This window comes from Varroa destructor, unplaced genomic scaffold (genome assembly GCF_002443255.2).
Source record: "Varroa destructor unplaced genomic scaffold, Vdes_3.0 BEIS01000002.1, whole genome shotgun sequence".
NCBI classification, from domain to species: Eukaryota; Metazoa; Arthropoda; class Arachnida; order Mesostigmata; family Varroidae; genus Varroa; species Varroa destructor.
In genome coordinates, this window is record NW_019211455.1 from 36421215 (window position 1) to 36437166 (window position 15952).

General features: G+C 39.9%; 1 protein-coding gene across 5 annotated transcripts; it reads right to left on the bottom strand.

Moving 5' to 3' along the window:
* Nucleotides 1-209: 209 nt before the first annotated feature.
* LOC111244874 (peptide chain release factor 1-like, mitochondrial) lies at nt 210-15873 on the bottom strand. 5 transcript variants are annotated; one of them, XM_086978687.1, is made up of 8 exons: nt 15713-15873; nt 9509-9794; nt 8704-8795; nt 5913-6099; nt 3289-3452; nt 2389-2506; nt 1421-1557; nt 210-528 (listed from the first exon to the last, which is right to left on the bottom strand). In XM_086978687.1, exons 2-8 carry the CDS (start codon nt 9792-9794, stop codon nt 406-408), a joined length of 1107 nt encoding a protein of 368 aa, XP_086834813.1. In that variant the 5' UTR covers nt 15713-15873; the 3' UTR covers nt 210-405. The 5 variants fall into 5 exon arrangements, with proteins under 5 accessions (XP_086834813.1, XP_086834811.1, XP_086834812.1 ...); XM_086978685.1 differs by having other exon boundaries at nt 210-532; XM_086978686.1 differs by having other exon boundaries at nt 210-532; nt 9509-9808; nt 15713-15853.
* Nucleotides 15874-15952: the final 79 nt, after the last annotated feature.

The following is a 15952-nucleotide window of genomic DNA, read 5'->3' on the forward strand; positions in this document are numbered from 1 at the left end:
TTATTTATAAACATATAAACAATTATTATATTTGACAAAGATACACAAGTATTAAGATATCTGTTTATACCTTTTTGCCCTACTTTTTTGAATTCCGAGCCTACTTTTCCCCCCTATAGCCGCCTATCTACCTCTTTAATAGCTCCTAACACGTTATGAATAGCTTAGAGGCCAAATGCTCCTACCAACAAAAAAAAAAATAGCTGTGCTTCAAATATTTAGTGTTTATTAATAAAGCTAATTGTTTTTTTAGGTAATATTTGGCATTATAAGATCCATACTAATAACAATATTAATAATATTAAACGCTCAGTGAAAAGCTAGTTTAACTGTATAGCTTATTTCGTATCAAATAAGAAATCTGCTCGTTTTGATAGGCTTCCTGCAAGACACCTATTATTTGTTTTAGAGGCGCTCCTCCCTGAAGAAATTCTTCGACATTGCGAACCGTATAAGGAAGGCGGTGGTCTGTAATCCGATCTTGTGTAAAATTATATGTGCGGATTTTTTCCGATCGTGTTGCGTTTCCTACCTGAAGCAGTTTGTAAAATTGAAAACATCAATTAAAAACGCACAGAAAACACAAATTAAACCTTAGAAAAGGGTAATGTGAATCGGCAAAGAGTACAAGATAAATAAAATCTCCTGATGCTTATAATTAGGAGCTCAGGCAGCCACAAACTAGGATAAGAGTCAGCGGAATCTGAAAAATACATTCAAACATTTCGATTATTGCGAAGATCCCGCGGCCTGTCCAGAAATCTCCGATATATGTTACTGTAATTTCTTCTGTACAATAAATAAATGTAAAATAACACGTTGACTCTACAACCGGCGCAGGGCATAATACAGAGGGAAGTGTGGCAACACTTACACCCATATAGGGTTATTGTGATTTTAATGTCAGAAGAAAACCGAATAATTATCATGTATTGATCTGTTTCGAGCTTGTATATATCATGCTGTATTTCGTAAAAAAAACGAAATGTCCTCCAGTTTTCCAGTATGAAAGAATAAAAATAGTTTGGTTAATTCAATGCGAGCACGCATTATGGAATATACGTTATGCTTGTGGGCGCAGTGGTTTCACCGACAAATATTAAGTAAATAAATAAATATAAAGACTGAAGATATGACAAGCTGTTGGTTTAAACTGACCATCGGAATAGACTATAATATAAGTATGACAAAATAAGGAATGTACGCAATGTGTATTACACAGAATAAGGAAAAATTGGCCGACTGGCCCCTCGAGCTTTACTTAATAGGTTTATGAAATGACATTAAATTAAAGTAGTGGAGTACGGCGTCTAAAATTTTTACTTAGTACAATTACAACGTTTTAGGTTGAAGTCTAGCATTTAGTCTCTGTCTTTGTGAACGCTACATTAATAGAAAAAAGCTAGCCCGACGTACTTACCTGCAGTTTTTTCTGTGACTGAACTTTATTCATTTCAGACGACACCTTCAAGTCATAGATCTTCGCCCGAAGTTTCTTCATTGCTACTGACTTATTTTGTTGTTGGCATCGCTCGGTGTCACTCTCGACCATTATGCCTACATAGCAAACGATCACAAATCAGTCAATCATGTTCCCTCATTATCAGTCATTACCAGCTGCTGCAATTGTGAAGAGTAAGGACATCTCCTTCCATTAAGGTTTTTATGACAATTCCGCCAAAGCGAACCCACCGGCACCGTTTAGATTAATGATAAATTTCGTTAGTCATAAAACAAATTAGACGGTCGGCCCCGACAGCCACCCCTTTTACGATAGCGTTCTATGCGCAGCAGATCGATAGTATGTACGCTTGTAGCAATCTTTAAGCGTTATTCCTAAAACTGGCATACTGTCTGGTAATATATAAAATATACACATATATAAAATTGTTTGGTCAAACTAAACGTCATAGAAGTGCCAATAAGAGACATGGGTAGACCAGCCGGAAAACTCGGTGAATAACCCTCTTTTTTTAGAGTGCTAAGTAAAAAATACTTTTTTAAACGCCTCCTTCGAATAAAGTATTAAAAAGCCAATTTACTCGTTTTTACTAAAAGAAACAATTGAAGTTTCTCACCATATATGTATATATACATTCTTGATATACATATTAATATAACACAAAAATGCGCAAAGCCGGTAGTCAACGATGATCTAAGTGCAAGACTAATTACCCTTTCCACAAAGTTTTCCTGGCAAATCTATTCTGGCTAAAATACAAGGCTATTCATACCATGATTTTCCCAATGGTTTTAGAAATAAAATCTGACAGCTGACCTTGAGCTGTTGACGTGTGCCCATACCAGCGACTATAGCGAAACTGAGTTTTTAGAATACTGAAGCACATGAAATACTTATAATCGAATAAGAAAAGATCAAACTATTACCAGTTGGCACATGAAGTATCTGAACAGCGCTTTCGGTTTTATTCACATGCTGTCCGCCAGGTCCTCCTGCGCGCTTCGTCTTCACAATTAAATCCCTTGGTTCGATATTTACTTCTACCTGATGGAAATAGACGAATAAGCAGAGACTTCAGCATATAATTGCAAATATTTCTCTCCCGGATTCTTTAAACCTGTAATTATGTATCCAAACCCCCGAGAAGACAAAAAACGAGCAGCCAAGGATGAGATAGAACAACCTGATTCCATTTGCACTAATGAAACTTTTAACTTGTTTACTTGTCTCAAATTCGAATAATCGTATCATACAAACCAAAGCAATGCGATCATCTGTCTATGAGCTATAGTAAAAAGAAACTGTATTGGAGCGCGTTATCTTGACTATTGCTATGTAAAATTTTATACTGGTCTACCTTTGTACAAGTATTCCATACGCTATTTTCGATCAAGCCTTTTGATACCCGCCGCATCGCTTACCCGTATCAATTAAACAGCATTTAACACTTTTTGTTTTGACTCCACTATAAGGACAATGCGAGAAACGAAAAAACATTTGAAAAGTAAAACCTTTGAAGTGACACTGTGGTCGTGTACACTACGTGCGAGTTGTGTTCCAAAATCAATTCTAAAGCTCTTTAGAGCAGTCCTTTTAGTGGGTACTGCATTCGCACTTAAGGAGACAAACATTTGCAAAATTATTGCGGACATGTTTTACATCAGAGGTATTACTTTATTTTCGAATTGCTATTTCGAAGAACTAATTTCACAACTTACTATTATGCCTGCGTGCTTTCCAATAAACAGAGCAAACTTATAGTAGAAACTCACGCTACACGGGCCTTTTGGCGTCATATCACAAATGATCAGTCATGGAGGCCATACCTCTGGAGGACAGGCTAGAACGGCAACAGTAGCAGTGCTTGTGTGAATCCTTCCAGATTTTTCAGTTTTGGGAACTCTTTGTACTCGGTGAACCCCACTTTCCAGTTTAAGTACCCGTCCTACATCGTATCCAGTAATAGACAATACTCCACGTCGTAACCCACCTGCAAAAACGTCAACAGTAACGTATAGCACAATATCCGTCTTATAATCTAAAGCACATAAGTTTATACATGTGCGATACAAACAGCTCTTTTATGGAAATGGGTAATTTAGTAAAACTAAGGTAGCCTTATTAATGCATTCAACGAACAGTTTATCTTCATACAGAATGTAACCTGCGAATTTCCTGCAGACAGCTGCTTCTTTCGTAGCTGCTTGATCGTCTGAGCAGTGTTTCTGGTTGTCAGGAGTAGTCATTCAAACAGCTCTGGGGATTTTCATTTCATTGGCGGCACACCGAAAGCAGATGTAATCAATCAACTGCTTCTGCCTGTGTTTTTGTTATTTCGAATTTCTGCATGCCTTCTAAAGAATTTGGCATACAATTTCTAGTAACTCCCTAGTTACTAGAAGATTAATGCTTAGCTTCGGAGAGCGGTGTAAGAAAACCTAGACAAGCACCTGGAGTCTCTTCACGGCCCAGTGGCTAAAATAATAATTACCGAACATTTTAAAAATAGCTTAAATTATTTTAGCTGTTTTTTTGTATGTGAGCTTGGCTTGGACGGTAACGTACTATGGTAAGGACACTTGAGTTCATGCCAAACAATAGAAAACTTTTCTCTAGACCCTAGTGCTGCTGAACCTCGTTATCAAAACCACTCGATTGCGGCACTATTTATATAATGGCACAATTATGAGATTATCAGAGCTTACTGTGTATATTTTAAAGGAGATCAATGATAAGATTAGGCAAAGAGGAGGCACATATATGCAGGTTGCGCGGCTACAAAACCGAATGCACGCATCTCACCGTTTTCATAATGGTGAAGTCTAACGAAACTACAGAGCCAGCAGCTGTGGATAACCGAAATTCAAGGATCTGCCAAAATAATAATTAAATAATACTATTACATATGTTTACCAGTCATAAGTTGACATTATTATTATTATTGATTACTATCATTAATTATTAAAACACTATTGGACTGCATGATTTGATAAATACCCGTATAATAAGAATAAGATAGAACAGTGTAGGTGGGACAAATGGTGTAGGTGGTAACAGCGATACTGGACGTTAAGCTCGAAACGATGAGATAGGATACGATGCTATTTTCTATAGGAGTTCCACAGGTTACTTGAGAAAGATCAACGAAACATGCTTGTTATAGAACGTATAAATAGTTTTTATTAAAATAAAGGTTCAAACATTACCTGATTACAAAGATATAGAGAAATGTTATCCATGATATTAAATATCGAAGTGATTTTTTTAGCAAAAATTTAGAAACGAAACAGTTACGATATATATTTAATTTTTTTTCAACTTTTTCTTATTGGAGAAATGCTTTACCTATAATAATTAAATAAATAATAAATAAAGCTATTGTACCAACACATTGTATTCCATAGAACATCTTCGGGCTAATTGTCGTAACTTGGATAGCTATGACGTGCCCCTGTAATAGCTTAGTGGGTGACGTATTTGTCTGCTAACCTTGAAAACACGTTGTGTTCTAGGTTTGAACCCAAGCATAGACAGACTTTGTTTCGTGCTAGTAGCCACTCGTCTCATCGAATGACTGAGGGCGATACCAGACGTAAAACTCAAAACGTAGAGACATGCATGACGTGGTGTGTAGCCTAATGGTCAAAGCACTTTCTCGGTAAAAAAGATATTGTGGGTTTTATTCAAAAGTTACATTTATTTCGTTTCCGAGCCATCATGCTCAAAAACTGTTCATCAATCATGACCTGAAACCGTTATTTTATTTAAGCCAAATTGGTACTATCTCTAGTAACAGCTAAAGAATTGATGTTAAAAACTATGAATGCCACTGTTACCACGAATGGTCATCTTCGCTTCGATAAAAGGCAAATAAAATGGCGTTGTGATGAAGAGCTACCTGGTTAACATAAAGAGGACAACATTTTGTCTCATCGACATAACCTCATGCAAGTTTTGAGAAAACGATATGCATGATTGTCAATGTGCTTAGATACAAAAAATGAATGAGCCAACAGATACGAATATTAGCCCTTTGGAATCAATTATTTGTATTCAATATTGATCAACTCAAATGGCAAGCTCACAATTTCAAATAAGACTTCCAAGGGGGCAGGTTGAAAGAGCAGATAAATAGACATAATATAATTATAATTATTCTTAGCAAATTTGCATCTGTCTCTTAAATTTTTGATTGAAGTACTCTTGAATTGAAGATGAAATGTGTAGATTTCAGAATCATAATTCACAAACCTTTTGGTTGTAGGCAAACTTCTTGTAACAAGTGAAATGATTCGAATGTTTCCCAAAGGGCTATAATATCTGTCGCAAGGTGGGTTTAAGTTTTGAAGTAGCATTCGTAGCACTAGCCACCACATCAGAACTTCATTAGCAGTACTATAAATGGCCAGTTTTATGCATTTTCAATCATTTCATAAGAGAAAGCGTTTACCTGTTTCAGATAGACTTGCTTCTGTAACTTCCACATTCCAACCCATAGTAAGCTGACTGAATTTTAAGTACATTGTCATAAGGTCTTGATTAAACAGCATGGCTTCCTGACCGCCCACACCGGCGTTAAGCTCAAGGAGAACCTCCTGAGTATCGACTAGTTCAATAGGAACGAGGTTTGTATAGATCTGCAAAGCAACAAATTATTCCATGACTTACAAATTGCATTGAAGGGCGTTTAGCTTAAACAAACTAACGAATTTCTTTTTAACAGATATTTTAGTTATCTTTAATCTTTTCATTCGTTACCCAACCTAACATATCCCCAACGAATATTACATATATATATATATATATACCTGCTTGCTTCGAGTGTTCTGTAACAATTTTTTTTTATAATTATGCAAATCAAACCCATTGATATGGTTACGTGAGAAAATGTTATTATCAGGCTGCATTTTACAGCAGCAAACGAAAATATCCACTGCAGGATTATTTTTCTATATTAAGGTCCTGGAAAAATGCCAGAACGTATCGCTCCTAAAGTGCTTCTTCATATATGCAGACAGCGTGTCCTAAGGCGTGGAAACGACTTACAATGCACCGGCAATGGCTGACGGTCTACTGTTTTCATTTGAGGAATTATTAAATCCATGCCCAATATAATATGCCTCTTAAACCCTTCTAATGCATTACATTATTTACGATAAAACCATGCCTTCTACATATATTTTCTATATACATTTTTTTTTATATATCGAATATTTCTTTCCATTCTGCGCTCAGACACTACGGTAGATATTTTATATACACGTGGGGATCATGTTTCGTCTTTATCTTGGATATAAATTGCATATTTTAATATATTTGCTCGCTTCTCTAGCCAAAATAAGTCAATTTCTTTTTTTTTTCTTTTATAAACGTTTGATGAACGTTTGAAATGCATAATTGATAGAGATACTAGAAACGATGCGCAGCTCTAATTATCATACCGGGTAAATAGACTTTTCACGCACACTTCTATAACATTATATGCTGCACCGTTAAACATATTTTTAAACAAATACATAGAGATATAAAGGACATTCCATGGGCATCTACTGCTCTCCACTTAAACAATGTTGGTATGCCTAGGTAAATAATTGTAAAAAAAAAACTTTGCTTCTGAAAATATGCAGCTTTTTCTACAGAGTGGTAAGTTACTACGTTATCGCTGCACAATGGAATCTTTCATAAATTTTGTAACCAAAACGTCAGCCATCGGTCTGTCAACTTGTGCACGTTCGATTCCTATCAAAATGTGAGCAAGAACAAATCACACTTTCTCCACGCGCTAAATGCTTGTTAGTTGTAGGTTATGCATTAAAACCATTCGTTCAGTTTTGGGTTGAAAAGGAATTCTGTTGTGATAAACGATACGAAAAATTTCTAAAAAAGAAACGGTTAATTTATCGAACAAGTAAGGATCAAGTGACTGTAGGGACAATTCTTGACCCAAGCTGACAATATTTGAGTCGACCAGTTTGCCGTTGGGAATTTCATTGCTTTATGTTCGACCTAATTGTGCACCTTTAAGACACTAGGTAGTACGTTATCAGAAACCTTTGGTCAACATGAATCTAACTATACCAAATTCCTGCTGAATTAATTAAAGAATATTTAAGGAGGAAGAGTATGAAGTTTATATCGCACGCGGATATTAGCTAAATATATTTATAAAAAATTATTATTTTTACAAATCTTGCCTTCTACCTACAAAAATCAATGAAAATAAAGGTAGGAGATAGGTAAACTCACATACAAAAAGCGTATGCAAATAGCTGTCGTTAGAAAGCGTTCACATATGCAGTATAGTATATTTTCGTTCAGGAACAAGATTTTTAAAATACTATTCCTAAAGGCTACCTTCTACAGTAAAAGAAAAAAAATAACGAGAAACTGCCGACAACGAGCACAGCCATTAGCATTTGTTGCATGAAACGGTAGGCAAAACATGATAGCAATTTGTAAGCACAAATAAACTCAACCAGATCCAAACGTTACAACGTGCTATATATGTATTAATAGGCTACGCATATATTCATATATTGCATGCAGCTTAACTGCATCTACTCGCTCTGGAATTATTCTTTACGCGATCTGAGAACTAAAATCGCATAAAATAATTCATTCTTAATTCATATAAATAAACTTCATTCTTAATAGTTTCGTTTTTATTTCTTTGCAAAAATTATTTTATTCCGTGTTTACGTTTCCGCTTCATGGATAAATCCTTAATTTCCATTTCTTTGTCATCACTATTAATTTACAAACTTTTAAACCATGCACACACCGACTTACAAGGTGATTACCACTAAAATACCCTCACTGAGTCAAGATAAACTGAAACTAAGTGACGTTTTAAAATCGTTAAAAGCAATGTAGTGCTCTACTATTTTCAGTATATCAACTAAATACTATTAAATAACTACTTTGAGATCTTTCTTTTATCTAACGCTAATAATAGTGCTTATAATGTATCTTAATTTCTATTCTGTTCGGGATTTAATAAACAAAAGCACGTTCTTTTGTATGAGTAGTAAAAATAGTCTCTCTGAAACACGTTACCTTCACTGATAAATTTAAATGCACTCGCTACTATTGAAAGTTAAACCATTACCACTGTTTTGATCATATGCGCAATTTTCCAAACTTAGAGTCACCCTTTACATACGTATTCGTATCTTTTATGCTTTCTTTGCTTATGTTTTGCTTATCTTGAAACTATGACATAAACATTTAATGACACTCACCTCAGCTGAGATCTGCGTAATTTTCTCGTGACATTTAGCAATGTCCTTTGTTGCGATATCCACCATATCCTGTTCCTTAGTCTCGAGCATTTCTACAGTCATGTTAACAGATACGGCTAATCATGTTAATCTCGCAATTCAGAATTTAAAAATCCCAACAGCGCCCTAAATTCCGTGAGAAGTCTCAAATGAAAATATTGCTAGTTAACTTATGTGGTAGACTTCACAGAAATCGTTCGGACTACACATAACCATTACTTTGGCAATATATATGATAGAAGCTAAATGTGTTTTCAAATTGAAACCAATAGAAGATGGTACTTCTCATCAAGTGGACCGCTCATCGCATGATAAGCCCATCAGTCTTGTACATAAAGTTATGAGTTCCAATAGCGAAACAAATGTGATACTTAATTCATTAACTCATTAACTAAATATTAATTCTTTGTTAGCCTGCAATAACTGTTAATAATTATTGTTAAGTAATCGGTTCCTCTTCAACTTAATTTCTTGTAACTACTCTTGCACGCCAAAAAGTTGTTACGCACTATTTAGTCCTGTTTTACCAACTCTATAAGCCGCCTACTAGATATCTTATGAAAGTTTATCTCTGATCTGCAAACATTCGTATTCATTTACAACCAACGGTTGAGTTGAGATCTCGTGCTGCTGATAAAACGAGATTGTCATCTAATGAAAGTCAAGCAGTACGCAAATTAGCTACATAGGAACATTATCATCGATTTTTTGGTGTATCATATAATAAATTTGCCATTATAACACCTAATCTGTAATCTAAGCGTACCTTTTCTTAGCTGCTCGAGACTCATCATTTCCTCGGATATCTTCTCGATGGTTTCATACAACTCCCCAGTTGCCCTTAACCGCTGGATGTTAGCCCCCGATATTTTGCCAAACGGCGACATGTCATTCATAGCCAGCAGCGTCTTGAGAGTCTTGAGATACTCTCTTGTTTGAGGATCTCTTACATCGAACCTCGAGATGGACAGCGGCCTGGCAAGCAACACGAATCGAGCTCGAAATGCGGTTCGTAAACACCGAACAGAAGGCCCAGTGATCAATGGCCACATCTGAAAGCGGATCGCTTAATCAGATTCACACCGGATACGATAAAACCCACTCCATTCTTAGATCCTTTAGCTCATTCTCATCGTTCTGGACCTAATTAAGTCACACTATTTTCTTTCCTAAACACATGGTCATTAATAACGATTCTGCTGCTTCTGGTCAAAATGAAAATAGAGACTTTGAGTGACTCTAGACATCGTACTAATCGCACTTACTGAAGATCAACGCCCAGTTAAAACTTAATAGAATGCGCATATACATACGTAGACACAAAAATTGTTATCAACTATTCATTAATATACGACTGCCTGACGTGCTCGACCGGTCAAAAAAATCGTAAGAAAAAAATTGTGTTGATAAAAATACCAGACCGCTGCTCTCCGGTTCTCCCATATTCAGTCTAGGCCTGGACTTTTTTTGCTGAAACTGCATACTCTTTTTTCCTTAGAAATAGCAAATCGAAAGCTCAGGAACATGTACCTTCGTCCTGCCCTCCTCCCGTCGTCTTTCAGATTCCTAAACCCTATCGCCATCCCTTAGCTAATAGCCAAAAAGAGAATCGATATAATTTTAAAGAATTTATTTTATTTTTTACCAAAAAATGTACATTTTAGTGCCCGCTTTAGCGCTCGTCCAATTTCGCTTTTTCCATTATCATCACCTTCTGTATTGTCGTCTTTTTATTCCCCAGCGTTATCATCGATCGTTCCGTAGCTCCTATCGATACATTTTCCTCCTGGTTTGTTTTTGTGTATTTTTCTCGTTTTCTGCTTCCGGGAGGGCGACAATATTAATCATTTATGTAATATATATATATTTTCTCCATAATAAATACCTAATCCTTCCTCCCTGCAGCTCGTTCTCAGTCAGTCAATGTGTGCCTGTTTGTCCATATGGCCGCCGGCACTCGATTTTTCCCTACTTGCTTCTATCGTGTCCTCAATCTCCCTTTTAGTGTTCTGCTTTCTTACGCTCTTGCTCTCATTTGTAATAAAGAAAATATACAATAACAAGTCACCTTTTTACAATTTCGAATTCGAGCAGTTCACAATCTATAGTAGTGCAGTGAATAAGTCAATAATTAGTCAATAAATCGTGATCATTACCAAAGTGGTTCATCATTGTCAGCCGCAAAAATTTCACGTAAGCAGCGGAGATGTTTGTTCGTTGGGTGGTTTTTGGGGGTTCTTGGTGCGCGCCTTGGGTGTTCACCTTCAAAGTGTCCTTAAGCACATCCTTCGTTTTTGTCCCCCGTTCACATATTACTGTTGGCAAAACGTTTTCTATCTCTTACATTCCACCGTAAACATCTTCAAAATCTAAATAATTAACTTGATCGCTACACTATACAAAGAACATCCATCATAAGCCTCTTTTTTGATACCCCTTCCCTAGCTGCTACCCGCCCGATCCAACGTTCATCCATTCATACGCCTGACTTAAAAGGGTTACCGTTAGTCCCTCAGTTTGCAAAGAATGCCCAGATAGAACTTCTGCGGCTTATAAAAACCGCCTCGTGCCACCTGCCTCTTTCCCTCACTGACTGACTTCTTTGGATGCATGCATGCACGCATCAGGACTATTTACCGTCATCACCCCTGTAATACTACAACCCCGACTAACTTTTCCTCTATAACTCATACTACTGTCCACATTTAGTAGTAGTTGTTGTAGCAAATGTACGTCTAAAGTGGGAAATATCCAGCGCCCCAAATGGTCTCACAGTTGGACGACAGTTAAACGCGTTCACCTCAGCTAACAGGACAGCATAATAATTATAATTATTATTACCATATTGTTAATACTAGTATTATTGTCAGTTCCTCATTAAGCATCAACAAAATATAATGCCGCCTCATTTCTTTAGAGGTTTTTATAAAGAGATATTTTAGCACATCATTCTATACAGTGTAATATTTTTCTGAATGCTTGTTGAACGTTTGTTGCTGTCGTTACTGTAGTTGTTGTCGTTTCAAAGTCAAAAATGTCAATCATATTGCCCTACAATTAAGGGCATCTTATTATTAAAGTAGACAATCTATATTTCTATTTGCTTTCTTTTCATTATCTAGTGAAACAGTGGTAGCAGCCGCGCTATCAGTACAGGATAAACATCAGCTGCATCACTGTCATATGTAAATATTCACGTGTCGAGATTTGTATGCGTCGTAAAGAGAGAGTTGTATATTTTCAGGCGAATACAAATCGGAAAGGCAACAACAAACAGTTAACTTCTTCTCCATATATCAACCACAAAACGACTCTTGTCGTGTTGCGCTTCCCTCCGGACAACTGCCAGGGATCATCATCATCAATAATAAAGAAGAAAAAAACTGACTCATCCGCGCATGCACGCACGTACTCAGAGACGTACGCTTGCTCGTAGTCTGTGCCATCCAACAGCTTCTCTTTTACCTGCCACTCTCCCTAGTACCCATCAGTCTATCAGACGGTCAACGAAAATCACCCATAGACGACTATTTACAACAATTACGTGAGACACCCCTAACACATCAATCCGAATTATGCTCATCATGAACCCTGCGTCCCCTGAGCGTGGTCAACAACGTCTCAGACCCTCCTTCCACCAAGGAACATCATCTTCCGCTGCCACTGCACCGCCACTACCACTACTACGCAAGTCTCACAATTCATCATCATCGCCACCACCATTATCATCATCATGGTCATTGACATGACTGACACTTTCTGCTCGACTTCGTTTGTTAGTTATTTCATTTCATACTCTTTAATCTCTCTTCTTCATTATTTTCACTCTGGATGTATTAACCTTTACTCATTTGCCACTATCACTATTACGCTCGTGTCTTTTGTGCCATTTTTTCTAGCTTCCCTTTACATTGTAGTACCCCTAAACAACAGACCATCCATATCTCAGTTCAACCACTATTCGGTGCATTGGTTTCACCGCTATCCGGCACCGTTTCTTAACGCGGTACTGCTACTTCCACTGTTTGTCATTGAGTTGCTGTTGTTATTACTGGTGTTGTTATTTCCGCTGTTGACGTCGTTGTTGTTGCTTCCATTTTCATCCTGCATCAGCTGTTGCTGTTGCTGCTGAACGGCATGCATAGCTTGCTGCTGCTCTTGCATACGTAACATTCGTTTTCGTTTCTTAGACCACATTTCGTGGCAATCCTGGTAACGCGGAAGCTCAGGAGGCCGTAACTCGCCTGGCTGCACGGAGCTCAGCCATGGACATCGAAGTGCATTGTCAGCTGTAATTCGCCGTTCTGGATCAAGTTCCAGCATTTGATCGAGCAAGTCTAAAGCTTGCTGTGGCATAAAGCAGAACTTTTGTCGCACTCGTCGTGGATGTTGCTTTTTTGGTTTGAACTGGGCGAACAGAGGTAGTTGTATGACGCGAGGCCACACGGCTGGTGTAGGCGTACCGCAAACCTGTGAAATGATATCCAGTTGCTGCATTTCTTGGCTTGCTTTGAATAAAGGCTCTTTGGTGAAGAGCTCGCCAAGTATGCAGCCACAGCTCCATACGTCAATAGCAGGCCCATAGCGCTCTTCGCCCAATAGCAACTCGGGCGGGCGGTACCATAGTGTTATCACCTTGTTTGTGTATGGCCGATCCTTATCTTCAGCATTGTAGTACCGTGCAAGGCCAAAGTCAGCTAGTTTTATTTGGCCCTGGTTGTTCATGAGAATATTTGAACACTTAATATCTCGATGAAGAAAGTTCTTACGGTGGCAGTACGATAGGCCTTCGAGAAGCTGCTTCATGAACGAGGCGATATGGCCCGGTTTGAAGTCGACAAGCCCGGACTCAAGCAGACCCATCAGATCGTGATCCATGTATTCAAAAACGAGATAGAAAGCGCCCTTATCTTTTCGGAAATCGAGAGCATCCGATTTGTCAGTAACGACCTCCATAAGGTTAACGATTGAGGGATGATTGAGCTGACGTAGAATCTTAATCTCTCGAATCGCCGTGATAGGGAACCCTTCTTTTTCATTCTCCATGCGCACCTTTTTGAGCGCGACCATCACGCCAGAATTGCGGTCTTGGGCTTTATACACTTGCCCATATGTACCTTCGCCGATTTGCTGAACAATGTCAAAAACGTCAACGCAACGTTCGCCCCAGTTAGGCAGGTCATCGTCAAACGCGTTCCGCGCTAGAATCGTCGGTCGTCGAAAGGTCTCCATCGAGCCAGACGCTAACGACGATTGTTCCGTTCGGCCGTTTCTTTCGGCGAACGTCCGATGCTGATCTCGGCGTAAATCTTCGACATTAATGCCAGGAGGCATGGGAAGTTCCTTTACACCCTTCCTAGGGGGTGTGGGTTGCCTCTCAATCGTTGTCGTCGTCATTGTCATCGTCGTAGTCAATGTCGGCACAGGCGGCGGGGAACGGGGCAGAGGTGGCTGCGTTGGTGGCCACAGATCTTCTTTCATCGGAGGAGGTCCATCGACCATCGTTGGAGGCGGGACTGGCTTTGCCAGCGGCGACGAAGAGGACGGTGCTGTGTGCCGCATTGCAAGATTCTTTCCCTTCGGAAGCTTTCTCAGCTCGGAAGCAAGCGAGGAAGAGGAGAAGCTGTCGTCAGGAGAAAGTGATTGACTCTGCCGCCTCGGCCGATGGCTCAGTCTCCGAGGGGGGGTCGGAGGAGAAGGCGACCTCGCACGGCTTTTGCGACCACCAGTACCCCGTGAGCTGCGGTCTCGGTAACTACCGCCATTGCCAGCTGGCGTTCGGCTTCGGGAACGGGAATGGCCTCGCCGCGAGTATGGTGACGGACTGGGTGAGTGGTGGTCACGGTAACTCTGATATTTTTTCGACACAGGCGGAGTACGACGCGATCTCGTCAACGGGCTGGGACTTCGCAACGAACGGTACCGCGACGATGTCGGGGGATGACGATCATAGGTCTTCGAGTATGAGTCTGCGGCGGGCTCGCGCGACGATGATGACACGTAGTTTGAGGAGGAACGATACTCGGTGTTGGAGTACGACGAGCTCTCATACGACGAATAACGACTTCCTCGTGGAGGCGTGGAGCTTGGTAGGGGTGAGTATCGACTACTGCTTTTGTGCTTGCCACTGCTGCTGTTACTGTTGTCGTGCTTATCGTTAGATACGGGCTCGCGCAAACGCTTGCGTTCCGGAGATGAGTCCACAACGCCCTCTTCCTCTTCCAGGCTAGAGCCGGAAGACACATTGTCGTATTCAACCAACCGGCTGTGTTCACGGGTATCTTTACTGTGTCGTTTCTTTTCCTTTTTATGCTTCTTGGCTTTCTTGTGATAGGATGTTTTGCCCATGTCGCTCCCACCCGCCAGGGCGATCCCTGCCCTGTCTGGGGTGGCCTTCAGCCGCCTGGCGCAAATCGGGCCGTGGACGCGAATCGCTGCTACCAACGGGGATCGAGAACAGGAGTCTTTCACAGAATGCGGGGGATGACGACGCCGCGGCTGCTGCTTCTTCGAGGAGGTTGATCCACGGCTCGTGCACTGTCGTCCATCGGCGATTGCGACGACGGGCCCTCGGAGCAAGCGCTCTCTGCAAAGCCACACGTTAGCCACACATGCCCAGTGGGGTTGACTGACACAACGGGGACGGATTGCTAATACAAGTTATATGCGGGGGGAGGGGGATATATATTATATTTATAATTCACACTCAACGATATATAGAAACGCAGCTGGTAGTGTCCAATAAACTGAAGTTTGTGGTTGTCCAGGGCCCAAGAATGGGTTTGAGGAGTTCGGGAGATCAGAGGCGACCGGTCGAAAACAGAGAACAAACCCCGTTGCTCCTTGCACTCGGCGGCACACAAAAGGCACCCACTCGCAGCGGCGCAACATTAAAGCAGCCCAGGATGGTGTGAGCCAGCCGTGCACGGAACAGGGGGCCCAATAAGTGAAGCACGAAGAGACTACTCACCTTCACAAACACAGTTAGTAGCTTGCACGGTCAATAAATATCACTACAATCATACGATTTTGTGCTTTCTTCGCTTCCTGTGCCTCTTCTATATCACTGCAACTGCCTGCTCTGCTGCTCCTCAAAACACAAGTCTTGCCGCAAGTTGCTTCCGACAAATAATAAACTGCGGAACAGCGAGTTAAAATTTCGCGCGCGAAAATTTAAAAACCAATATGACCAGCGAACTGATTTCATACT